The 27403-nt window shown below is 40.2% G+C and overlaps 1 protein-coding gene across 2 annotated transcripts in view; it reads left to right on the forward strand.

Annotated features, from left to right (window-relative positions):
- The window catches only part of mad1l1 (mitotic arrest deficient 1 like 1), a 120089-nt gene that overhangs the window by 47679 nt on the left and 45007 nt on the right, over positions 1 to 27403 (forward strand). Inside the window, exons 11-13 of one of the 2 annotated variants that reach the window (XM_022668627.2) lie at positions 9319 to 9463; positions 22045 to 22185; positions 22362 to 22418. In XM_022668627.2, the coding sequence (XP_022524348.2) occupies positions 9319 to 9463; positions 22045 to 22185; positions 22362 to 22418 (343 nt within the window). Of the gene's footprint in view, positions 1 to 9318; positions 9464 to 22044; positions 22186 to 22361; positions 22419 to 26394; positions 26414 to 27403 lie in introns of those variants that run through there. The other variant, XM_049469786.1, reaches the window with a different exon arrangement.

The raw sequence follows: 27403 nt of genomic DNA on the forward strand, positions 1-27403 counted from the left end.
ACATTGTAAATTTGATTAATCAAACCAATGACTGACCATAGACTAATCTAAAACTGGCATAGGCCTCTCTGCTGTAAAAAAAAAAAAAAAAAAAAGAAAATTGAGAATTGAATCGAATCGTGACCCTCAAATCGGAAATAAAATCGATTCGAGGATTTAGAGAATCGTGACACCCCTAGTTTACATGCACTGAAACCGAGGTAAAGTAGCTACATCTTTACCTGAAGTTTTCTCTGGAGTACACACAGCCTGTGATGTCCTTTTTGGGTCACCCAGGAACGAGCCCACAGTCGCTTCTTCCTCTTTTTGCGTTTTTCTGAGCACAAAAGCGCTTCCATCACTCAAAGCGCTTCTGTATCCCTGATTGTCAGATACTATCCCCCCCTCCCCGTGATGACCTATGAACGCACGCAAGGACGTGGTCGATGATTGGTCGGTGACTAAAGTGTAGTGTTGCCAGTTCCCCGAGTACGACACAACACGAAACGAAAATAACTGCTTAATCTGACATGGTGAAAATCGTGAGGGACAAAAATGTCGTGTAGTCTCAGCTTGGCATGAAGCACTGCCACTATGATCATGAGATTGCTGGTTCGAATCCTGGTCATGCCCCTCGCATCAGCTGCCATGTTGTGAACATGTTGTGATGCTACTTGGTAATGCTGCATCAGCAGCAGTTTGAAAAGAGGCGGTATCTGACTTCACATGTTGAAGGAGGCGTGTGCTAGTGTTTGTGTCTTTGCATTGTGGCATCACCAGTGATTGGGGATATACAGCTGACCATCGGCTGAATGAGTGGGACAATTGTCCTAGCTAAATTAGGGAGAATTAACAGACTTAGAAATAAAAATGTATATTAAATAGATATTTTGTCTTTGCCTTAAAAAAGACTGTGACAAAAATATTCAGACAGCGACTGTTCACAACTTCAGTTCTGCATCTGAAAAGAAAATAACATTCTTCAGTTACAGTCGAGGCTAAAGCACAGGCAACATTAAGTGGTCTGAAGACCTCAGACCTTAAAGCATGGCACCGGCAGAGTGATATATGATAGTGCTTACCTGTAAAAGCCTTAAAAATCTAATAAAAGTCAGAGCCTGTAATGCACAGAATCCAGTGGAGTGAAACTAAAAGCAGGGTGATGTTGATCCTTTTTTGGGTGCCTTTCAACATTTCTACAGCTGCATTGTGCACAAAAATGTGCCTGTGACTTCCTGTTTATGGTCAGGTATAGTCAGTCACAGTAGTTTGTGCAAGTAACAAACAATTACAAAGATTTGACTGCTACACAGAGGTAGTAAATGCTTGTGGCTCATCATCTCCTTTATTGTGACAGTTGGGCATATGTCTTGTAGTCCTTCTGGGTTACAATTTCAAAATACTGTCACTCAGGATGCTGCACTCAGAACAAACATCTAAAAATCTGTTGTCAGGAAGACATGCAGTGGTTTTGACATCAGTTCCACTTAAATGTCAGATAAATCTATAAAAAAAATCATGTTTAAATGGGATTAAATGTTTAAATTCCTGAGACATTTGATTCCGTCTCATCGGAAGTTTCTTAAATCATCATGAAGTTTAAAGAAGGATGCTGAGGCTTCAGTCTGCTGTGTTTGGGCAGTGGGTGAATCAAAAATACCAATCAGATTTCTTTTAATTCAGCAGGTCTCACCACTGGGTGGTGGTGGTTGGGTAACTAAATAAAATTGGATTTTCAGATATTCACTAAGGCTGGGTGCAGCAGCATTAATATTAATGGCGAATGGCTAGCCGTGATTAGAATACACATACCTAGGCCTGTTGTGATAGCTAGGTTATCGACTTATTGTCCGATTTTTTTTTTTTTAACCGCGATCATTTTTTTGTCGATATTAGCCATTGGGATTCTGCGTGGGTTTGTTTACATGAGAATAAACGAGAGGTAGATTTCAGCGAGTCCCACTGTGCTGCTCTCTCTCCGACTCTCTGTCTAGGCGAAGACCAATCTGTCCGACAGCGACATCTATCGGTTAATGAGTGTAGTGCACGCAGAGCTTATGCACCAGTGACTGTGCCTGCGCACACACACACACACACACACACACACACACACACACATCCACACAGTGGAGTCTGAGTGTGTGAAGATGTGTTAGCTGGTAAATGTATTCAAGGCTAAGGGCTTTCTCAAAACTAAACAGCTTTAGAGAAGGTTTTAAAAGTTTAGAGTAGTCCAGAGTCCGGACGGACTAAGTTCTCTGGTGTGGGAGTATTTTGGGAGTATTTTGGGAGTATTTTGGGAGTATTTTGTCTTTAAGCCAAATGAGCGAGGAAAACCATCAGTGCGAATGAGCTGGTATGTTGACTTTGTTTCAAAACAGTGGCAACAAAGCTAAAACCTCATTTAAAGCACAACCATCCAGCACAATTTTCCAAGCTGAATATTGAATATGTATATAGTTCCCCAGAGAGATCCTGCCTCAAACCCCAAAAGGTAAACATGTTGGTGTTCGTTGCTCTGAATTTGTCAGATAGATACATTAAAAAATACATTTATAGCAAGAGCTATGACCTACTGAGCCATCTGTGTTTTTCAGTTAATGTGTGTTTTACAGCACATATACATATATGATCAGAAAAGAGATTCTGCAAGCGCCTTTGTGTCCAGAGTTTTAAAAAAAGGTAGTAATTTAGGATATTATAAATATTTTAATATTGGAAGCCCAGTGTGTGTTCTTAACAATAAAACTTTTTTTTTTTTTTTTTTAATGGCAAAATAAAATTATTTAATAAAAGTATTTTATTACTGTGCCACATTTTCTTAAAGCTCTTTTGGTAGCGCAGAAGCAGGAAAAAAGCATTTTCTATAGTGCCCTTTTAAAATGACTATTATAGTTTATCGCAATCATTTCTGGGACAATATATCGTCTATCTATTTAGTCTATGACTATTTTTAATATCAGACTATCCAGTGTCTCCTGATGACGTATGGAATATGCAGCTATTGGCGTCAGAAGCTCTGGGTTGATCTGTTGCATTGCTGTGGAAATCTCATCTTTAAATAACTGAAAACTTGTGTTTGGACTCTGTCGGAGTTGTGTGAGAGCTCCGTTTGTCTGTTAGAGAGACTGCAGCTGTGCTAGCTTCTTCAGAGGGTTGAGGGATGACCTCAGTTGATCTCTCAGACTAGCGCTCGCTCTCTCGTTCTCTCTCTATCCTTTGCTCTCCCAATTCACACAGTAATTGGTGGATGGAAGCTGGTGCGCGCTAGTGGTGCGTATCTTGTTGCTTGAGTGGTTGAAGTCAAACGGAGCTCTGATGTCGGATCTCTTTAATGAGCTTCAAACTCTCCTGGCGCTAAGATTTAGCTAATTACGAATCATGATGTCGTCTCGGAGAGCCTCACGCTGTAATGAGGCCACGGCGATTACCTTCTCAGGCACTTAAGAAATTTGGTTTGTCGTCTTCCACCTTTCGGGGCTCGTTCTTCTCTTTCTCTCTTTTCCCTTCCTCTTTTGTGTTTTCTCATGAAATCAGTCTCCAAACTGGTGTTGTCATGGTGACTGCTGCTTTCTGCCGAGCCACTTTCACTGATTTTTTTCTCAGTGCTTTTGATCTGAACACCTCACACAGCCTAGTTTATATTGTTGATCTTTTTTTTTGTACTTGCTAAGCAGAAAGATTTTGAAACTGGCATGCCAAAACTAGCAGTGTCCTATGACTTCTTGCCATGTCTAGTGGAAACCAAGGACAGTAAGGATGTGAGGCCTTCTGCTGTTCACAATCATTAACACTCACTGCACTGTCCACTGCTAGTGATAATACCTTTTATGATGCATCCTGGTACATTGTAAAGACAGGTGACACTGTGTGGATCGAGGAATGTCTGCACAACTTAAGAAATGGAAAATGTCCCATCCATCTGCATCCTTTATCAGGCCTTGCTCCAACTTTAATCCTTTACATTTGCCTTGCCATGAGCATGCTGGCCAGTGTTTAGCCTTACTCACAAGACAATACCTCACAACTTATACAGATGTGTAAATTCCCAAGCTGTAGTGGTGTCACTTCATTAAAATTTTACTTACTGTGGTCCTGTGACTTTTGGCATGTCAGTGTACATACCTGGATTTTTCAAAAATGATCAGTCAAACCCGATTTCTTTCAGAAGCTTTTCTGTGCTAAAAATTTCAGTGCTGACGCAGCATCTTGGACTATACATTACACAACAAGCTGCTGCACTGGTAGTTCAGGCAATCATTACTAAAACTAAATAAAATGAGAAAAGGATGAGCTGCACCCTGGCTGAGACACCTCCTCGTTGGATGTTGAATTGGCCTCGTCCACAGAAAGCCGGGTGCTCCACTAGAAATATATTGCAGTAGCCCTGTGCACATGAGGGATTTATTTATTGTCGCTATAAGAGCACTTTCTCAGTTCACCCATTATGACCCGTACTGCGCCTCTCCCCAAAAGTTCAGTTCATTTCAACGCCGTTCAATGCTTTGCACAAAAATGTGCTTGCTGGAGAAAAAACACTATTGCATTGCACTGAATGTAAGAAGTGTGAACAAGGGCCTTCAGATTTGCTTATTAATCATAACATGATTTTCAAACACAGAAACTAACTGCATTGAATTATGTTTACATTTTTGCATCCGCAAAGCAGTTAGTATGCAGTGATGAGAAGAACTCATTATGATGTGTTTAACATCAAGATTAGTCAAGATTATTTCAGTTAAAAAGGCCTCTGCTTTGTTTTACCCTTGGTGTAATTCATTTGGGCTGGGATGAATACAGTAATTATATTTGGATGTGAAGCAAAAAACAGAGGAGGTGATCTGGGTTTGATGTCGTCTGGTCTGATCCCAAACTAACGATGGAGCTGTTTTCACCTGGTTTGTGATGAGAACATGCTCTGATACACCACAAGTTTAATCTAAACTGATGTGCAGGTGTAGTTTATCCTTGTATATTAAGTAGATAATTACTATAGTTATTAACAAAACCTGTCTCTGCCATTAATCCAAGTTAAACAACATACAAATGAGTACTAGTCCAGAACACAGGACCTTCTTTTCGTATTTACTTTCAGTTAACTGATTCAGACTAGAGCAAATGAATTATAGATTTAAAATGCCATAAAGCTAAATGAAACGATTGAAAATCCACTTCAGAAGAATGTTATTCTTGAATGCATCAGATCACCATGGGACAGTGAGTGGACACAGTGTTTAAAAACTTCAGCAGCACTGCTGTGTCTGATCCACTCATACCAGCGCAATAGTGTAGAAACAAAGATAAGGCCAGTCGGTGTACGTTGGTGTTTTGTATAAAATTAATATCTTTATCAATACTGAAATAGGGCTGAACGATATAGGCAGAATTTGTATCACAGTATTTTTCCTAATTTTGGTCGATTTACTATAATTCCCATATTGATATGAAAATGTAGTCACTGCCCTATTTAATGTAATCACCTGCTGTAATCACATTCATGTATGTGATATGGTAAACATATTATATCACTATATTTAAAGTTATTTTCCCAATACACAGAATTTATAGTGTTTTGACAGGCAGACAAAATGCTTTAGCAGCAGCAGATTCTGCTATTCAGATACTCTATCAATCAATCAATCTTTATTAAACTCTAGTGCATTGAGTATGGCCCTCATGTACAATGTAGCCAAACCAATACATAGAGAAGGAATAGTCAAAGAACAAAAAAGACGCATAAGAAATTATAAATAAGACAAATTAGATCAAAATAAGGGTCGAAAATGAACTAAAAATTAAAAATGACCAAAAACAACTAAAAACCATAGCAAAAATATACAAAAACTAAAAAGAGTTTAAAATGATTTAGTGACACCAGTGAGCTGAGCTTTAGCGTTTCCTTCATGAACAGTACAGTGGTGATTTTTTTTTTATGTGCAATTTTGTGGCGACATGTAATAAAAACAGGATTTTTTTACACTCCCTGTAAGAAATGGGTCAGTTTGGTCAGTGTTCTTTAAACACTGATGATAATCTCGATATTTTTAAAGAATCACGATATGATAAAATATTGATATCTTGCCTAGATCTAAACTGAAATATGAAGAGCGTGATTCACCTTCTCTGTTTATGTTGTTTGATTGTTTGCCCTGAGCTGCCTTTCCTCCTCTCCCGCTCTCTCTCCTGAGCGTGGGCAGTCGCTGCAGACCGATATGGAGTCGATAATTAGGTTGTCAGGACTGCATCACTCTGTGTGTATTGTTGAGGCCTGCGTTGCGTGTATGTCTGCGCTTGTGTTTCGTGTCAGTGATTTAATAATGCTATGGTCCACTCGCTTTAGTCATTCCATTAATCTGCATGCAGGCCGGAGCGGCTCCCCGAATCAATTCTCCATCTGAATGAATTTACTAACAAATGAAGCCAATTTGCATGATAGGCTTACGTACGGAACGCAGTCAGATTGATGGCCGATGAGGAAGGTTCCAGGATTAGATTATGTATTATTGTCTGATTGACCCCCATAGCCCACTGTGATGATTTCATCACCGCTCAATTTAGCCCGAATGGCCAGCATCTGGAGGAGATGAGGTGTTAATCAATCTAGTTATCATAACGCTCCTGCAGAACTCATTCTCCTCCTCACCGCCGTCCGCAGCAGAAGCATGCATAGCGCTATGTGTTCCACTGCAGCGTATACATGCATACTCACACACACACACACACACACACACTCACACACGTTTGATGGGGTTGAACCCTTGCTGTGAGTAATTTCGCAAGGTCAAGTGGAAGAGTCTTCTCCCAGTCAGAATCTATCTGAATCAAACCCTCCTCTCTCTGGCTGTTGCTTACTTGCTCACACACACATCTCAACATGTGACAGCGTACACTACAACTCCTGTTGATCCATTCCTGCTGCTCTGACGGGGCAGAGACACCTGTTCCTTTCCTTTCTGTACTTTTCTCACATTTGGATAAGTTTTACTTTCCTCTAGGGCTGGACGATATGGCCAAAAGTAGATATATATTATCACAATATATTTCTTAATTCTGGTCGATACAGTATAATTCAAATATCAATATGAACAGTATAGCCACCGGCCTTGATCCATAATCCCACACTGATGGTGCTGGTGATAGTGTAAAAATAAGAAAATGGTTTTAACACCATTTAACTGGATAATACAACTCTCTACAGTTCATCTATCAGCCCGGTCAGTGAGTCATGGAACTAGTTAGCTCACAAGCTAACAGCAGCAGGGGACTATAGTCAGTGTTTTTAGAGCTGGATATGCATTAGTTTTTGCTCCTCACTGCAGTTTCTGCAGCTCTCACTCCAGCTCCTCCACTCTGTATCGGTTTATACTGGACTCGCTGAGGAAGCCACAGTTCCGCTCAGATAAAATTAAAGGCACGTTGGTCATTTTGCCCTTTGCTCACCTCAGAATGTTTATAACTGCGCGGTTTAGTGAACACGGCTGCCAGGTTAGACTGTAGAAGGCTATTGAAGACTATTAAAGTCTATTAGAGGTTATTAAAAGGGTTATTGGGGACAGAAATCAGTACAGGCTGGTTAGATAAGTGATTGACAGCGCTGTGTAGTCTCCGCAGCAAGGACGTGACAGTTTCGTACTGTTTATTAACATCATTAAAACAGATTTCGCTCATTCCAACTATTTGGGAATTTAGTTAACAGCTCCGTTTTATTGCTGTAATGTTACTTACTAAAAAAATGTGGAGTTTAAATCAGGTCCGCGCTCGTAATAACTATGAGGACGGGCAGAGTCAGGCTGGCTTTTTGTCCAATTTAAGCTCCAGCTGGAGCGATAGATTACTGTTCTTAACAAAATAATATATTATTAGTTATATATTAATAGTAAATATGAGCTGTTTTAAGCAGTAAGCTGACTCTAAAAAAAAAACAGGCTGCGGCGGCTGATGTTGTTCCCTCAGTATTGGCATATAAATATACAAATTCTGGTGTCTCATAAATATTTACACATAACTTATATCTTTCCTGAAAAGCGTTTTTTTTGGTCAGTAACAGTCTTCTGTTTATTTACTATCAGTGTAAATTACCAGTGTTTGCTTTGGCGTGTTTTAATTAGAGGAATCTGTATCAGGTTTGTCAGGCACCTGTGTGGCATTAATGTGGCATTTGGCCCCGCCCAATATCAGTATCTGTGATCGGCCGATCGAGATGAAAGACGATCGGCGATCGGAATTGGCCCCAAAAACACTGATCGGTCCATCTCTAGTGCTCAGTATATCTCATGTTTACAAAAGAAGAAAAATGCATCAGCAGTGGCAGATTCTTAAAAACTGCTTTTTAAATACTCTTTCATGAATAGAACAGTGATTTTTTATTATTATTTTTATATCATGTCATTAAACAGGATTTTTACACTCTCTATAATGAAATGCTCAGTTGGATCAGTGTTCTCTCAGCACTGATGATATCCTCAATATATATATAAAAAAGGATAAGAACATTTATTACAGTATGATAAAATATCTATATATTGCCCAGCTCTGTTTCTTCTTTCTTTTTATTTTTTTCCCCCTAATTTTCTCCTCGAGTTACATGGCCAAATACCCATCCCACTCATATGGACTCTGCAACTAATGATTATCTTAGTAGTCGACTAATCAGTCTTATTTTTTCTACTGTCAATGTCAGTGATTATATGTTCTGCTTCCTGTCAGCGAGTCAGTGTCCTGATGCAGGTTTTATTACTCCTTAACAGCTAATCTGATATTATATTATATTTCAGGATGTTGTAATAATTGGATGTACCTTTTCACCGAAAAATTACTTAGTATAGAAGACCTTCACATTTGCCAGACATCGTTATTTTCCAGAGATCCATGCATACTCACATTTGTCTTCATTTGAGAGACTAATGAACAGAACGTAATATAATTTGATTGTGTTTTGAACATAAAATGGTGTGGGTATTTTTAATTGAGTTGGCAGGGATATATTCATAATAAATAGAGATTAAATGAGAACAAACTGATTGATTATTAAGGTATGTTTTATAAAAAATTTACTCTCCACACTTTCAGTGCTAAGCCAGGAGGTGACCTTGGCTTAATACAGTTGTAATTTAACATGTCTAATGGACGTTCCTATTATCCTGATGCTGCCACCACCATGTTTGACAGTAGGGGTGGCTTTATTCAGGTATTGTGGTCACAAGGCTACTTGCTACTAGGGACTTCTTCTAAAAATGTTTTAAAATGAATAGTGCTTGCTTAAACTTTATTTTCTCCCCTCTCTCTTTCTCTCTCTCTCTCTCTTTCTGTATCTCTCCCTCTCTCTCTATGCACTGTCAGTATTCGCTCTTTAGAGAAGACCCGTACTCAGCTGCAGTCTGAAGCAGCTGAACTTCGCTCTAAAGCTCAGGAGGAACAGAAGAAGCGTGAAAACCAGGATGCACTCGTCCGCCGCCTACAGAAGAGAGTCCTCCTCCTCACGAAGGTGTGTTAGTAGACAGACACACACACACGTTTTCCAGACTATTTTAAAAATAAACTGGATTAAGAAAGGAGCATTTAAAACACACAGGGAAGTAAATCACAAACAACCTCAAAACACACTGCTGATTTTCTTTTTTTCAGTTAAATCAGAGCTGATTTTTTACATTACATTCTGAAAATGACTGAGATGTTTGTCTTTTAAAAAGGAAACAGAGGTTTATTCTCCAGGCGTGAGATTTACTCCAAGTATTACTAATAATTAAAAGCTCTGCATGTGCTTATTGAAAATAAATTCATAATATAAACATGGATTCATCTTCTCCTGATATTTTAAAATGAAGGTGTTTATTATTAAGGGAGAAAAAAATCCAAACCTACATGACCCTGTGTGAAAAAGTGATTACCCTCTTGTTAAAACATACCGTCACTGTGGTTTCTGACTCCTGAGTACACTGTCTGTGGCCACACCCAGGCCTGATCGTTGTCACACCTGTTCTCAATCAAGACCTCACTTAAATAGAACCTGTCTGAGAAAGTGAAAGATCTCCACCAAAAGATCCTAAAAGCTACACATCCTGCAGAGATCCAAAGAAATTCAGGAACAATTGAGAAAGAAGGTAATTGAGATCTATCAGTCTGGAAAGGGTTATAAAGCCATTTCCAAAGCTTTGGGAATCCAGTGAACCACAGTGAGAGCCATTGAACACAAATGGAGAAGACATGGAACAGTGGTGAACCTCCCCAGGAGTGACCGGCTGCTCAAAATTACAGCAAGAGTGCAGCGACGACTCATCCAAGAGATCACAATAAACCTACAACAACAATCCAGAGAACTGCAGGCCTCACTTAACTCAGTTAGGGTCAGTGTTCATTTTGTGAGCAAGTGGAAATAGATGTTCTTCTGATCTATGGAAATTAAATCTTGCACTTACACCAGCCCTCTTTGGGTAAGATTGGTTACCCATGGTTTAGAACGTTAACAATGCAAAAAAAAAAAAAAAAAAAGGGAATCACTGATAAGAATTTTCTGTGTATTTACAGTTTTTCACATTGTTAGGGCGCCTGAAGAGCACTTGTTCTCCTGGGCACTTTTAGGCACTCACCTGTAGGCCAACAGTATACAGCACTGCATTCTAACTGACTACTGACAGAAAACAAGATCAGTAGCAGGTTGTAGAACATCATATGCTGCGTGTTTCGCACTAAAAGACGCACCTAAAATCCTTTAATTTTACCAGTCAGGTATTAAGGAGCAGTAAAGCCACTCTGCTGAAGTACAGAGTTATACAGGAGTTTAGTTCTCCAGCACAGAGACTGGAGCAGTATTTTACCATTCAGAGGTGAGTATGTTGGACTGTAGCCTGTGTGTTTATCGTGTTAAAACAAGCCACGCAGGACAAAATGCTAGCTGATATCACCCTGACCTTCTGCAACACTCAGGGTTCCTCAGTGTAGTCCTATGAGGTGGCATTTTACTAACGCTAAGTGCTGCTAAATGTGGCTATTGCTGCTCCAAACCCTGGCTAGCACTGCTGCTTACTTCGCTGTTGAAAAATTTGGAAATCTAAGCTTACTGTAAATAAACGCAAACACTTTACTCACCCAGAAAAAAAATCTTTTTTTTTCAGAAAAAAAATCTGTAGATTAACATCCAGCACTCGTTTGACTTTGAAACTAAATGGTTTTATCTGCTTCCCCATTGGATAGGAAACATGGCGACACCCTTATTTCTTGGTAGTGTTGTTAAAATGCGCCTTATAATCCAGGGCGACTTCTTATGTATGAAAATGGACTAGAAAATAGATGTTTATTGATGGTGCACCATATTATATAATAACACAGATATCCTATACCCTTTAAAGAAAGTCAGTGGGCTCATATCGTGGAATCCTTCTTTAAGACTGCTGGCATGATGGACATAAGGTCCCAATCAATCTTATTATTTCTTATTAATATTTTGATAAGCGTGCTCATTTCTGTCATGTTGATTTTACTTTAATGTATATGCAATGTTTCTGCAACGTTCTAAATATAAAACCCCCAGAATATTAGACTGTACTTACTGATTTAACTAAACAAAATATTTTTAGGTATAATCTTCTCATTTTAGTTTAATGGCTCATGAGTCGTTGGCCAAAGAACCGAATTAGAACCTTGTACTGATCTCTTGTTTGCATAATGAAGTAGAACAATGGACTGTGTTAGTAATCTATATGAATCTAATGATCTGAGTTTGCTAAATGAGTTTAGTTCTGTAAAAGTGCCCTGTTCTGATCTGAAACTGTGCAGCCTGTGTTATTTCCTGCTTTATTATCTCCCTGTGTTTGGGCTTACAGGAAGTAAACATGGTCAGTTGCTCGAGTTTTTTTTTCAGGGGTGGGGGGGGCTCCTCTATCTTTTCCTTTGCCACAAATTGACACTGCCCCTGATAGATGTTCTTCACACTGCAGCATTATCACCCCCCCACCACAGGCCTCTAAATGTATTTTCTGTGAGGATACCCACAGCAGAGCAGCGTGTGATAGCAAGACCAAGAAATATAAACTCTGTCAAATGATCCATGAATTTTCTCTCATTTGGTATCTAGGCAAGTTGCTCCGTGGTTTCTGTCTCACTGGAACTTGAGTGTTGGTTACTTGGGGCAGCACTGTAATCTGCAGCTTAAAAAAAAGTATGCTCTTCAGGGTGCCGATGTTTCTTTGTGCTGTTAACAAGAGAAGTTTAACCCTTCTTATTTGGTACTTTTTAGATATTTTTGGTAGTGAAGTGTTCAGCCAATTGAAATATTAATTAATTGAATATTAACAGTTAATCCTGTTAACTGTTAATATTAACCCAACAAAATCTATACTAAATTCAGTTTTACCTTAAATGCCACTTTTTTCACCATGGAAAAATTAAGTAGCCTAAAGGTATTTTGGTATCTACAAAACATTTTAAAAATACATCAGCACTGCTACTCTAGTCACTGTTATACCTCAGCAGTGTAATTTTATTTACGAATATACCCCAGTAGTTCTATTCTAATAAAAATAAATCATTAGGACTGCAAATTTAGCCATAAATTTACCTCAGCAATGCATTTTGGGTCACATGTGAGCTGAAATGTACATGGAGAACGTCAGTCAGTCTTTTTGTAACAAAACTAATTCTAAAGCTGCTTTAACTTGTGAGAATTTTGACTGATACAATTAGTGCAGGAAGGGATGCTTAATGTCTCATTTAATTTAATTAACCAAATTAGAGCGTAAAAATTAACTTTAACTTACAGTTTGCTGACTCTTCCTGCCTGCTCTCGAGCTCTCAAGTTCAAACAAATAAACAATAAAGCAAAACAAGATGAATCTAAGATGTGTGTGATTTCTCAGAGGCTGTTAGAGATCATTAAGCTGAGTGGAATCAAAAAGCTGGACGTTAACAGAGCTCAGATTGCAGAGGCTCATAAACCCCATTCAGGCGGCTCCAGTGACTCGCTAGCTTTGGTTTACTCTGGCGTGAGTGCGTGTAAACAAGAGATAGTCCAGCCTTTTGTGTCTTCCAACACGTGTTGAGGTTTATTTGCTGTTTGCGCACCCTGTTCATTCAGCTCTTCTCTGGATAATGAAACACAAGGTGTTATCGATCTTTCTGCCGCTGCTTTAAAGACTAGATTTGATTTCTGTTTAATCGACTTGAAAATGAGATCTTTACGCCACTCGACTCAAACCGGGGGGGTTTGGGGGAAGGGTGGCGGCTGCATTCATTCGCCCCATTAGTTTTCTTTCAGTGTTTGTTTGTTTTCACAAGCTTGTATAATAGTTAAGCTGAAATTAAAACCGCAGCATTTAGTGGTGTGTTGACTGGATTCAGGTGCAATACCCAAAGAATAATTCTATAATTGTAAAACAAGACTTTTCTGAAATATGCACTAACATTGTGTTCACATTCAGAGTTTCAAAAGGTTTTGCTTTGTAACTAGAACTAGAGGATTTCGGTTTAATACACTTGAGATCTTAAGGATTCACTGTATAAATAAGTACACAGAGTCATGGGATAGCTGTAGGTTAACTGATAATGAAGTGTTATCTCAGGGAATAGCACATCTGTATAATTTGTTAGGTGTTATCTTGTGAGGTTAAAACACTGGCCAGCATGCACATGGCAAGGGGATTTGAATTATCAGAGTTTGAGCAGGCATTTAACTTTCCTTCATCCACAGTGTCCGGTGTGTACTGGGAATAAGTAGATGGCATTACTACACACAGTGGACAGTGCAGTGGTTGGTCCATCTTTCCATTAAAATAGACTCTGAAAGAAATCACATTCATTTAACTGTGACTACAGTCTTTTGCTGCATTGTGAGCATCAGTTATTTGTATATTTAGAATTGTCTGCAGTCGCTAGTAAAAGAAAATATTCAGAAAAATGAGCAGATCAGGGAGATAGGAGCTAACAGCTCTAGGAACAACATGGCAGTTTGTTCCTGTGTTTTCTGTGCGAATAACACATCAGTATTATTTGTTTTGCCCAGTAATTCCGAGCTAAAGAACAAACGGCTAAAATATGTCTATAGAACACCACCAGTGAAGTACAATTGAGATAGGTAGGTGTATGTTTTAAAATAGTTCTGTTTACACTAGTTAAAAGTAAAAATCCACCCCAGGGTTTTGTTCCAATCCCACTCCACCCCTTCCCACTCCTCTACTGGACTAAAGCAGCGCTATATCACATTTTTTTCTTCACAAAAAACAGCTCACATGGCATTTATTTATTCTAGAGTCCACAACTAGACATAATGAATGGAATGAGATCTTCAAGTAGCTACTTCGAGAATCCCAGATTTCTGATTTGGGACATGATTTGAGGAGTAAGACTATTCATAAAGCTATATTTACATCATCTGACCTAACCAAATGATAACTGACAACAAAACATATTCATCTTACAAGCCAATTGAGGTCTGGGACCTTGATAAAATCTTTATTATTTTACTTTAAAATTGTAAAAAAAAAAAAAAGAAAAAATCTATATAAAAGAACAAAAACACATGAATAATAATAATGGTGTCTTGCAACACGAACTGCCAGACTGCCAGTCTGAAATGTTAAATTAGAACATTTGGGTTGTACGGATAGGTTAAAATCAGACTGACCAATCAGAGATCTGTTATTATAGTTGCAGATGGCAGTAGAACATCCGATTTTATTTGGTGTAGAGAACAAAAGCTGATTTGTCGATCAACACACTAATGAAAAAAATGGTTAAAGAAAATATATGGTGAGTTCTTTTTAGCAACTTATTGGAGCATTTTAAAGTTTGATGTGCATTCTAGTCTGTTCATGTACACAAAGATCTGTGGAATTTGGTGTCCCTGGCTTGAGAGCAGTTGTGTGGAAAAGGGAAGTAAAGAGAGCCATAGTGGACAGAGAAGAGAGAAAAGAAAGAGTGGCAATTTGTGAGAGCTAAAGTTAGACTTCTTACGAAGGTTCTTCTCTTATATTCTGGTATTCATTATATACTGGTATTCATTCTCAGTGCTCCGTGAGCAGCTTCTTAAACAAGTGGTGGCTGTCATGTTGCAACATGACAGAAATATGCAAAAGAAACACTAGTTTTTTTTATTTGATTGGTGTAGACATGATTGCTGCAGTTTAGTGCATATTGTTTCTTTAAAACATTAATTATCAGTTGTTGTATCCACAAATAAGCTTTTTGTATAGCAGTTATGCTGTTAAATGCTTTCTAAAAGCCTACGAGTCTAGTTGTCTCTCTGTAGCTGACTGTGGGAGCGTGAGCTGACATTTCAGAAACATCACTGTCACCAGTAAACGGCTCTAACTCCATGTTTCCTTCATCTGAAGCCATGTTGACAAGTAATTCCCAAGCGTCCAGATACTGTACATGCTGAAAGCTTGACGGTGCAGAGGAATTCTTCTGCGTGAAGTTGGTGTATTAGCTTGTCAGTGTGGCCTGCATGGTCCATTGTTCATTTTCCAACAAGCACAAAGGGCAATCATTACGATAGTCCACAACAGCAGCGGTCCACTTAACAGAATGTAGGTCAGCACACAGAGGACTCAGCAGTGGCTGTATTGCTTTAGGCCTGAATATCATATCATATCATATAAATGTAAGGAAAAGAGATGATGTCCAGTTTCAAATCTGTACATATGCAATTTTCACAAGGTCACTTGTTATAAAATTGAGGTATTTTATTCGAACTTAATTTAGATTTTAATGAGTGCATTGAATTGTTTACTTCTGAAGACTGGTGGCAGACAGAGCTTTATTTAAAAAAGATTATTAGGGCTGCAACGATTAGTCGGCATAATCAGCAACATAAAATATAAAAAAATGTCAAAGCAGAGTTTCATTGTTGACATGTTGTTAATGTTTGATGGAGCGCGAAAGAGAGGGCACGCAAAAGAAAAAAAAGAGAACGAAAGAGAAATACACACATAGTGAGAGAGTGATAAATCCTTAGCATCCTGATTGGCCTCTCCTCATGCTTAGTTGACCAATGAGGTTTCAGTGTGGGAGGGACTTTGAGCATGGGAGAGAGTGGGAGAGCAGTGCATACAGTGTAATGGCAGCGCTGTGTCCATTAAACACAAACGCACACATTTAACTCCACTATACTCTACAGTCTGTCTTTACTAGTTCTGTACAGTTTAAACACTGACCCTAAATTACGCGTGGTGAGTAAAATTACTGCAGAGAGCTGCTGAGGAGAGTTTAATAAGGCTTCTTTAATATTACTAACATTAGTTAAACGTTAGCTGAATAAGTGTTGTACGCTGACCACTCCGTTAAAATTAAGTTAAAGTAACTACAGACTCTTAATAAAAAAAAAAAATGTAGGGAAATATCTGCTTGGAAAAAAATAAGAATCCATACAAGTATTCTGAAATCTCCTGAAAAAAAAGATCCAGCCTGTGTGTGTGTTTCCTAAAATATACTTTGTAATTTTGTACTCGAAAATTGATCTTGGAGCCCAAGTGTTTAGCTGTCCTCACCAGTAGAAAGTACAAATAGAGAGCATGACAAAAAATAATTGCGACTAATCAAACAAATAATTGGCAGATTATTCGACTACTAGAATAGTCAGTTAGTTGCAGCACAGATGGCCACGCCTTTAACTCAAACACACAAATATACACTAGTGAGCATACAGAGTATACATTCATACATACTGTGGTGAGCAACCATCGCTGCAGTGGCCAGAGACAATTACGTGATTTCATTCTGACGACGACAATACTGGAGCATTCTGGAGCCGAGCCGGATCTCTGCCGTACCGACGTGCCTATGAAAAAAAGCATGAATCAGGTTGGCCCAGTGATTTGACAGATCTTTGAATCTAAGCGAAGCTGCTCAACCACACCGCGACCCAGTCCCATTTCACCCCTTGGCCCTACCTCTTAGTTTTCTGTGTGCTTGCTTAGGAGTAAGGTGTAGGCTGGAGGGGTAGGAAGAAGTGTTAGGGCTACATGATCCTTCAAACAGAGATTTTTAAGATACACACTCAAAACAGAGGGTGTGAGAATCACTGACAAGATGGCGGCACAAGCAACCAAACACAAATTTAACACAAAGATCCACTATATTACCATATCGAATACCATGATCGAGCACAAGGGTGTCTTAAATCCAGAGACTCTAGGCCGCAGTTCAATGATTGACTTTGCAGATTGGTGAGGCCGTGGAAAATGATTATCGGTTGGCTCTGAAAAGGTTCTGCAAACTGTCAGGCAGCTCAGGAAGGAAAAGCAGTTCCCAACCGACAATATGTCATTAGGATGTCATTGGGCACGGAAGGAATACTTGGAGGATCTTCTCAACTCAGCTCGTCTTCCACAGAGGAAGCAGAGCTTGTCTACTTGGATAGGGACTCGTCCATCACTGAGCTTGAGGTAAACAAGGTAGTCAGAAAACTCCTTGGTGGGAGAGCTCCGGGGGTGGATGAGGTCCGACCTGAGTTTCTCAAGTCTCTGGATGTTGAGATTGTGCTGGTAACACAATCTTTAGACCATTGCATGGACATTGGGGGTGGTCCCCCTTGATTGTCTGAACGGGGGGGATGGTTCACATTTTTAAGAAAGGGGACCATAAGGTGTGTTTAAACTACAGGCAGATAACAGATAACCAGCCTCCCTGGTAAGGTCCATGCAGGGGTACTGGAGAGGAGAGTCTGACAGATCAAATCTCAGATACAGGAGGAATAATGTGGGTTCTGTCCTGGTGGTGGACCACTGGAGCAGCTCTTTACCCTTGCAAGGGCCCTGGAGGGGGCCGGGAGTTTGCTCAACTGGTCCATTTGTTTCGTGGATTTGTAGTATGCATTCAACTGTGTCCCTCTGGGTATCCTGTGCGGGGTGCTCCAGTACTATGGGTTATAGGGCTTGAACTATTTAATCCCTGTATAAACGGAGCAGGAGAGTGGGGCGCATGGCCGGCAGTAAGTCAGACTGGTTTTTAGGGGGGGTTGGACTTCACCAAGGCTGTCCTTTCTCATCGAATTTCTCGATGTAGCCAACTGGCGGAGGGAGTCTGGCTTGGCGATCTCAGGATTTCACATTTGCTTTTTGCAGATGACATGGTCCTGTTGGTCTTATCTAGCCAAGACCTTCAGCTCCCTCTGCGGCTGGGATCAAAATCAGTACCTCTAAATCTGAGACCATGGTTCCCCAGTTGGAAAAGGGTGAAGTGCCCTTACCGGTTTGGGGATGAGTTGCTGCCCCAAGTGGAGAAGTTCAAGTATCTAAAGATCTTGTTCACAAGTGAGGGAAGGATGGAGCGGGAGGTCGACAGGCAGATCAACCAAGCATCTGCTGTGTTGCAGACTCTGAGTCGGTCCGCTGTAGGTATGAGAGCTGAACCGGAAGGCAAAGCTCTTTGTTTACTGGTTGATCTAGGTTCCAACCCTCACCTATGGCTTTGGCCATAAGAATCACTTTTGACCAAAAAAATGAGATTAGGAATACAAGCAACAGAAATAAGTTTCCTCCGCAGGGTGTTTGGACTTTCCATTAGGGATAGGGTAAGGAATTTGGTTATCCAGGAGGGGATTGGAGTAGAGCCGCTGCTCCTCAACGTTGAGCAATGAGTTCAGATTATATCTCTCTGTGTCTCAGCAGAAGAGCTGGTAAAGTTAGCTGGGGAGAGAGAGTTCTGGGCCTCTTTGCTGAGGCTGCTGCCCCCGCAACTCGGACGCCTGGATAAGCAGTAGATGATGGATGGATGAATGAATGGATGGATGGATGGGTGGATGATATAACCAAAGTTTAATTAGTTAAAGTTCAGGTGGAAAGTCAAAAACTCTGCTATTCTGAGCTAACCGTGACGACAAAGCGTCTGTGGGGAAAAAGTCTGTTACCTCCTACTGATCTTTCTTGGTAGTAGTCTAGTAGTAGTGTAGTCTTAGTTTGCTATACAGCAATAGTTAGGCAGGTAAGTGACTAGTTAAAAGCAGGAATGGATAATTGAACAAGACCACCAGATCCAGGGTCCAAGAGCTCTGGAGTTTTGCACAAAGATTGTAAGATTATTGATCTGTTGTTCGATTTTTGTATCAAATGTGCTACGTCATAAAGAAAAAAAGAGATTCCTCTGATTTCATCTGATTTATTCAAAGAATCTTCTGAGCAAAACAGTTTTGCGTACATTAAAAATTGAGTAAAAAGATGATTGGAAAACGATTTGAAATAAAAAGGTGAAAATAGGAGAAAAATTGGGGCTTTCGGCTGCCTATGTATTAGGAAGAGTATCTCTCTCTGGAGAGAGAGAAGTGCCTAGCAGGAAGTTACTCCGCCCAACTCTTTTATAATTTTATTTCAAATTTTTCCCATTTTCTCCTTAATTTACACGGCCAATTACCCAACCACACTCATTAGGACTCCTCCTATCACTAGTAATGCCCCAACGCACCAGGAGGGTGAAGACTAACACATGCCTCCTCCGATACATGTGAAGTCAGACTCCGCCTCTTTTTGAACTGCTGCTGATGCAGCATTACCGAGCAGCATCACAGCGCTAACACTTGGAGGAAAGCGCAGCGACTCGGTTTTGATACATCAGCTCACAGACGCCCTGTGTTGTGGACATCACCCTAGGAATGATGTGGGGAGAGAGCGCCATCTACCCACCAATAGGGAGCAGGGCCAATTTTGCTCCCATCAAGCGCGGGCAGCTTGATGGCAAAGCTGCATAAGCTGGGTTCGAACCTGCGACCTCCACCCAACTCCAACTTTCTCTGGCTACCTTCCAGCCCAATTATACAGAAACTCGCCTGTCTTTGACCCAATGGTGTGTGAGGAAGCGCATCTTGATCTCCGAGTAGGCACTTCTTCACCATTAGCGTCAGCTGAGAAGCCTGTCAGCCCAACCTTATCTGACATAGTTAACTAGTCTATGGATTACATGTACGAAAAACCTCATGAGTTTGCAGAAAAACACAGTTTTACCTATGTCACACCTGTGGAAAAAATACTCAATCTTGCAAGAGAACTAGCCTTGTGTTTTAAGTTTTAGGGCACGGTTTACATAAGTAGAACAAAATGAATCATCATGAATCATGCTAAATGCTTCAACAACATACTGATTATATTAAATGTTGATTTAATAACACACAGATTAACCCTTTAATTAATGAAACATCATCGCAAAACTCCATATTCTTACAAAGATGATGCACTAAAATGTGCTTATATTGGGTTTCTTCATCTCATGTCTGAATCTATTTATTGCAACAAAATTCCCCAGAATCTATAGTTTAAGGGCCTTAAAAATACTCAGGTGAGCATATACACTTATGATGATCAGAGTTATACACGGGCTGTTTATATATCTGGGCCCAGGGTTAACAAGTTATGTGTTAACAGTGTCTCGCATACATAGCAACCCCACCCCAGCCCTTCTCCCAGGCAAGTTTTTTCCACTACCAGCCCTGTAACAGTGCTAAACATACCAGTTCGGTCTTGTTGAAATTCCCTGAGAGACTGACTTTTGGGTTTTAATAAGCTATAAGCCATAATCATCAATTTATATAAAAAAAAATATATATATATATATATATATATATATATATATATATATAATAAATGCTTGAAGTGGATCACTGTGTGAAATTAATTGTTAGAAAAAGTAAGTTTCACTTTTTAATCTAAATTACCGTATTTTTCGGACTATAAGGCGCACTTAAAAACTTTTAATTTTCACAAAAATTGACAGTGCGTCTTATAATACGGTGCGCCTTTTGTATGGATTTTACTCGTCAGGTTGTAAGGAGCAGTAAACACACACTCCGTGCAGCGTTATAGAGAGTTTCAGTGCTATACAGAGTCCAGAGCCGTGCAGCTCCGAGGCTGAGCAGCAATAGCATTAGCTAGATGCTAACCGCTAAGCTAGCTAGCTTATTCACTGAGATCAGTATTATCTAAATTTAACTCGTCAGATTGTAAGGAGCAGTAAACACACACTCCGTGCAGCGTTATACAGAGTTTCAGTGCTATACAGAGTCCAGAGCCGTGCAGCTCCGAGGCTGGAGCAGCAAATAGCATTAGCTAGCTTATTCACTGTTCAGAGATCAGTATTATCTAAATTTTACCCGTCAGGTGTAAGGAGCAGTAAACACACACTCCGTGCAGAGCCGTGCCGCTCCGAGGCTGGAGCAGCAATAGCATTAGCTAGATGCTAACCGCTTAGCTAGCTAGCTTTTTCACTGTTCAGAGATCAGTATTTTCTAAATTTAGCACTTTTAATACTGCTGGAGCAGTATTATTAGAGTTAGATGCTAATCGCTAAGCGTTCACCGTTCAGAGGTGAGTTATCGGCCTGTAAGTCTGTGCTGCTTTGCCTGGCTAGCATTAGCTAGATGCTAAGCGCTAACTCTCTCAGAGGTGAGTTTTATCAGCCTGTAATCTGCTTGTTTACCGTGTTAAAACAAGCTACGGGGGACGAATCGCTAGCTAATATCTCACTGTCTTACCAGAACACGCAGGATTACTCAGTGTAACGCTGTCGTTTAAGTTTGGGTTAACTTTACTAGTTTAGGTGACTAGCTAGCGTGCTTGCGGATAGCTATGCTAACGCTGGTGCAGCAAGCCTTAGTGGACATCTGGAAATCTAAGCTTACTGTAAATAAACTGAAGCACGTTACTCACCCAAATAAACAGTTTTCAGGAGAGGAATCTGTGTAGATTAATATCCAGCACTCGTTTGACTTTGAAAGAGCTAGATTTGTATACTGAGACGCTCCACCGGCAAGCGACCACCCCCGGTGGGGGAAGGGAAACATGGCGCCACCCCTGTTCACTTTGATATAGGCACCCTTTCTAGTGTCACTTAACGCGTCTTATAATGCGATGCGCCCTATGTATGGAAAAATAGCAGAAAATAGGCGTTCTTTGATAGTGCGTCTTATAATACGGTGCACCTTATAGTCCGAAAAATACGGTACTGAGAAAAAAAAAATTACTTTTTAGTATTTTTCGAGATGCAGCTGTATATCACTATTATCTGCCAGTTATCATTGTTGTTTTGCTTCGGAGCCCCCGTTAGACCTGGGTTCTCTAACCTTTGTGATTGTGTGTGGGGTCTTTTCAGGAGCGGGACGGTATGAGGGCCATACTGGAGTCGTATGATAGTGAGTTGGCTGCCAGCGAGTACTCGCCCCAGCTCACTCGCAGAGTTAAAGAAGCTGAGGAGATGCTGCAGAAAATCCAGACTCACAACACTGAGATGGAGGTAAAGACTTCAATTCCCATAATACACCCATCAGCCCACTAATTGAGTTCACTATAAATAGTGTATGTTAGACTGCTCTTTTCTCTCTCTCTCTCTCTCTCTCTCTCTTTCTCTTTCTCTCTCTCTCTCTCTTGTTCTATATCTCACTCACTCTTCTCTCTCTGTTGTTCTTGTAGGCTCAGCTTTTTAAAGCCCAGGAGGAAGCTGGAACATTCAAACTGCAGGCTCAGGCAGTGAGTAACGTTCTCTAACCAAGAAGCGCTTAGCTCTTGCTATTTTTCTCACTCTGTGATGTGTTCATGTGTTCACACACTCATTACACGCACATTTTGGCCTATTTTACATTTTCTCTAGTACTCAGGATTAGAATAGAAATTTCTTATGTATATCTTTTGTGTATTTTTAATTATGAGAATAGCTGATTTATCCATAATTAAGTGTAATGTAGAACTAATATATCATTTCAAGTCAAAATGGACAGCAGCAACTCCAACACATTACAGCAGCAGCATAGGTGCCACTTGTAACAGTTTGGCAAGGATACCAAATTAGTTATCTAGGAACACCATAGCAATAATCTAGAATATCTTAGCTACCACATACTAAGCATTTAGCAATCACATAGGAACCCTGCAGCAAATAGATGATTTACCATAAAGAGAAATAGTATAGAAAAAGTACTGAACTGGGATACCATAGCACAACAGGGATACCATAGCAACCAGTAGGCCATGCCTGCATAACTACATAGCAACACCATAAAAGCAAAGGAACCACACCTGGGATATCAAATCAACCACATAATAGCACAGGATCCCTAACCATCTTATTCTCTGTGATGACTAAGAGGCAGCCATGTTTGTTTACTTTATTTTAGATTTTCCATTGAAGCAACAGACCATTTATATTAATTGTGTGTTTATAGTGATAGTGTATAGCGATGATAGGCTTACAGAATAAGTGTGCTCAGTACAGTATGCTCAGTTAGTTATAAAGTGTCACACTAATTAAAAGATTAATTAGTAGGAGAATTTTACTTAGAAAACAGTGTTTTAAAGGCAACACAAAATATTGGGGTCTGGAGCAGTTCAGTTTAACTTCTATCCGACACTTCCACAGAAGATGAGCTGTGTCTGTATTTGACGGCTAAATTTAACACGTTTAACAGAGTGCTCGGTAAAGCAGTTGTGCTGTGAGGTTGACCTTCTACACAACCCCGTGCTCCTGCAGTCGTAGATTAGCTCTAAAGCTAACTTCTAGTCCCAAAGACACAGCATCGACCCATCTGCTTCACCAGCGCTTCAGATACCAGTTTCCCTCCAAAAAAAGTGCAGACATATGAATGCTTGATTAGATGTAATAAATTTAGATCCTTCAACCACAGCTGCAGCTCCTCTTTTTTTTTTAAAAGGCAGTGGATAGAAGTCAGCAGGCTAGTAAACTAGCCACACAGCTCTCCTATTGTTTTGGGTGTTTTGTGATTAGCAAACATAGAAACAACTTAGTAATTGAAATAGCACAGTAACTGCCTAGCACCACACGAGTACCACAGCACCTACCATGTGATGTGATATAGATGTCACATATAGTCATGTAAAAAAATGGGAGCACCCCCAAAAAACCTTTAACATTTTCAAATATAGGAACAATTTAGCTTTTTTTATAAATGGTATTGAGAGACCAAGCTTTATATATGTAAACAAATAAAACTGAAAACATTACTTTTGAACATGTAAAACCTGTAAAATGTAATGAACAAAAAAGGACATATTTTGAGGTGGGGGGAAGGTAAGACACCATATGCCCTAAGAGGGTTTTTTTGTCATTTTGGCTGACAAAAATATCAGTTAGATGTTTTCTATTCCCATATTATAGTTTCTGACATTGACAGTGAGTACATTTTTCCTACTCCTCCATGCAGAATTCTTTCAGCTGTTTAAGGGGTTTCTCGCTGTACAGTCAAGCAGTTTAGAGAATCAGCAAACAGCATCTCAATAAGATTAAGATTGATTTGGCCGTTATAGATCTCTCCCATTTCTTTCTTTTGAGCCATTTCTTGGTGGATTTGCTGTTTTGGGTCAGTGTCGTGCTGCATGTTTCACCTCCAGCCTTTATACCATGAACATTTTCAACTTCTTTTCTTCAGTTTGTATGAGGTTCTTGTGCATAATACAGCTTTAAAAATATTTTGAGCCACAGTTAATTTGAACCTAAATTTTAATAGGGTAGATTAGGCTCTTCTCTACTAGTAGGTGGGAGTTTTTATTTTAGCAGAGTGGATACACACCTTCAAACAAAGCTGGAGATTGAACACCAAAATCCAATCTCCAAAAGCTGTGAAACTGGGAGCGTCCTCGTACCCCTCCAGCCTACAGTTCATAAGACCGAGCTGCACCTTTATGAGGCCTGGTTTCCTGAAAGTGTCAGAGTTAAGTATTAGAGGGAACATTCAAAGTGGCACTTGCTCGGCCAGTGTTGTATTATAGTGCTTTTGGGAATTGCAGCCCAGATTGTTGCTTGGGTTTGTCCTATTTCTCGGAGAGAGCCCGCTTGTTTTCTTCTGTGGATCATTTTATCTTCGCAGCAAGCTGTCATAATTCTGGTATTTTTTTCCTTCTCTTTTGTGCCAGTTTTGCTTGCGGTCAGACTGTAACTTGTCTGCACTAACGTTCTGGAAGCATCTGATGTGTAGATAAACACAGTGTCTTCGATGTCAGCACTAAACCAATTGTTATGCTTTTTATGTATCATCTGCTTTGCTTCAGTTTCTTCCCTCATATGAATTGTCATATTGATGCTAGTACACTAGAAAGACACTTGCATCCACTTTGAAAACCCCTGGTAACCACCTAGATATACCAGAGCAATCACCTAGCATCACCATATTGATATACTAGCTGCCACCTTGGATTAGAATCTTCTTGAATAACAGAATAATTACACAGCAACACTTTAACAGCCTGGTGCACCATAAACACCAAAAGGTGACATCCTAGCGATTAGTGATGCGCCGCTCAGTGTTTTTGGGGCCAATTTCGATCTGTCAGTCACCGATACCTTGGCTGGGGCCAAAAGCAACATTAATGCCTAATAGCTCCCAGGCAAACTTGGTACAGCTCCTTGGTACGGCCAACTCAAACCAATCACTCAATCTAAACTGGCTGTAAATAAAGTGGTGCATCTTAAAGTAGAATCAATGGATGGTGTGTGTAGCTAGCACAGATCTGTGTGTGTGTAGCTAGCACAGATTGTGTGTGTACAGCTAGCACAGATCTGTGTTTGTGTGTAGCTAGCACAGATCTGTGTGTGTGTGTGTGTGTATAGGTAGCACAGAGCTTTGTGTGTGTATAGCTAGCACAGATCTGTGTGTGTGTAGCTAGCACAGATCTGTGTGTGTGTGTGTGTGTGTGTGTGTTTAGCTAGCACATATCCGTTTGTGTATAGCTAGCACAGATCTGTGTGTGTGTATAGCTAGCACAGCGCTGGATTTTAGTGTGCAGCCAGCACAGAGCTGTGTGTGTGTGTACAGCTAGCACAGAGCTGTGTGTGTGTGTGTGTACAGCTAGCATAGAGCTGTGTGTGTGTACAGCTAGCACAGAGCTGGGTGTGTGTGTGTACAGCTAGCATAGAGCTGGGTGTGTGTACAGCTAGCACAGAGCTGGGTGTGTGTACAGCTAGCACAGAGCTGGGTGTGTGTACAGCTAGCACAGAGCTGGGTGTGTGTACAGCTAGCACAGAGCTGGGTGTGTGTACAGCTAGCACAGAGCTGGGTGTGTGTACAGCTAGCACAGAGCTGGGTGTGTGTACAGCTAGCACAGAGCTGGGTGTGTGTACAGCTAGTATAGAGCTGGGTGTGTGTACAGCTAGCACAGAGCTGGGTGTGTGTACAGCTAGCACAGAGCTGGGTGTGTGTACAGCTAGCACAGAGCTGGGTGTGTGTACAGCTAGCACAGAGCTGGGTGTGTGTACAGCTAGCACAGAGCTGTGTGTGTGTATAGCCAGCACAGAGCTGTGTGTGTGTATAGCTGTGCTGCTAAATCTGTACAGATTTCTCTCCTGACAACTGTTTATTTGAGTAAAGTGTAGCTCGGTTAGCAGCGCTAGCCAGAAGTGGGTAGCACTAATAAAGGCTGCTCGATAGCAATAGACTGAGTAACCCTGAGTGTTGTGGTAAGCCAGGGCGATATCAGCTAGCGGTTCACCCTATGTAGCCTGTAGTTTTAACACGGTAAGTGTGCAGACTACAGTCCAAATATACTTACCTCTGAACAATGAAAGAGCTAGCGCTGCAGTTAGCAGCTAATGCTAATGCTGCTGCACTTAGCCTTAGCTTTATACTTCAGGTAAACTGCAGATTTTTGGTAAAATTAAAGAATTTATATCCCCCTTATAGTCCAAAAAATACAGTACTATATTTTGGTAATCAGTTACATTTAGTACTTTGTGGGTTGTGTGATATTTGTCCGCTATGAAACACTGCCTCAGTGGAATTGTTTTTTTTGTAAGCTGACCTTTAGAAAACATATTTGAGTGCCCGGGTTTTAGTGCCTTTTAAAGGACCACCAATCAGCTCAGGAGCTTGATCAGAAGGTTTAGCATTGATATTTTGCTAATCTCTCTATTGCAAACACTTAAAGACCTTAGCAAACATCAGGAATACCATAGTAACCACTTAATGATAACATAGCAACCATTTGTAAGAGCATATTGCAAATTTAAAATTTCCCCACTGTGGGATTAATAAAGGACTATCTTAATAGAAATCGCCATGGATTCACTTGGAACGTCTACCTAGGAACACTAACATTTTCCAGGCAGCACCAGAAACGTACCTACTAACTATTTGGGAATTGCATGATTACTTCACCCTGTACAATTACTAAATTATCCAAAAAACACAATTTAAATCTCAAATCATCCCATACTGGTGAGAGACCATAGCAACCTTAAAGCAACAAAACCTTACAAAATTTTAAACACCTGAACCATATATTGGCCACCTGTGATGCCACAGTAACCACTTAAGAACACAGTGGCAACAGCCTAGTAACTGCGACTAGCGCTGTTTCTTCAAAAAAGGGAAACATGGCGACACCCTTGTTCCTTACTATTGTCGCTTAAAATGTGCCTTATTGTCTGGTGCACCTAATATATGAAAATAGACCAGAAAATAGATGTTCATTGATAGTGCGCCTTATAGTCCGTAAAAAACGGTAAT

This window comes from Astyanax mexicanus, chromosome 21, assembly GCF_023375975.1.
Source record: "Astyanax mexicanus isolate ESR-SI-001 chromosome 21, AstMex3_surface, whole genome shotgun sequence".
Taxonomy (NCBI): Eukaryota; Metazoa; Chordata; class Actinopteri; order Characiformes; family Acestrorhamphidae; genus Astyanax; species Astyanax mexicanus.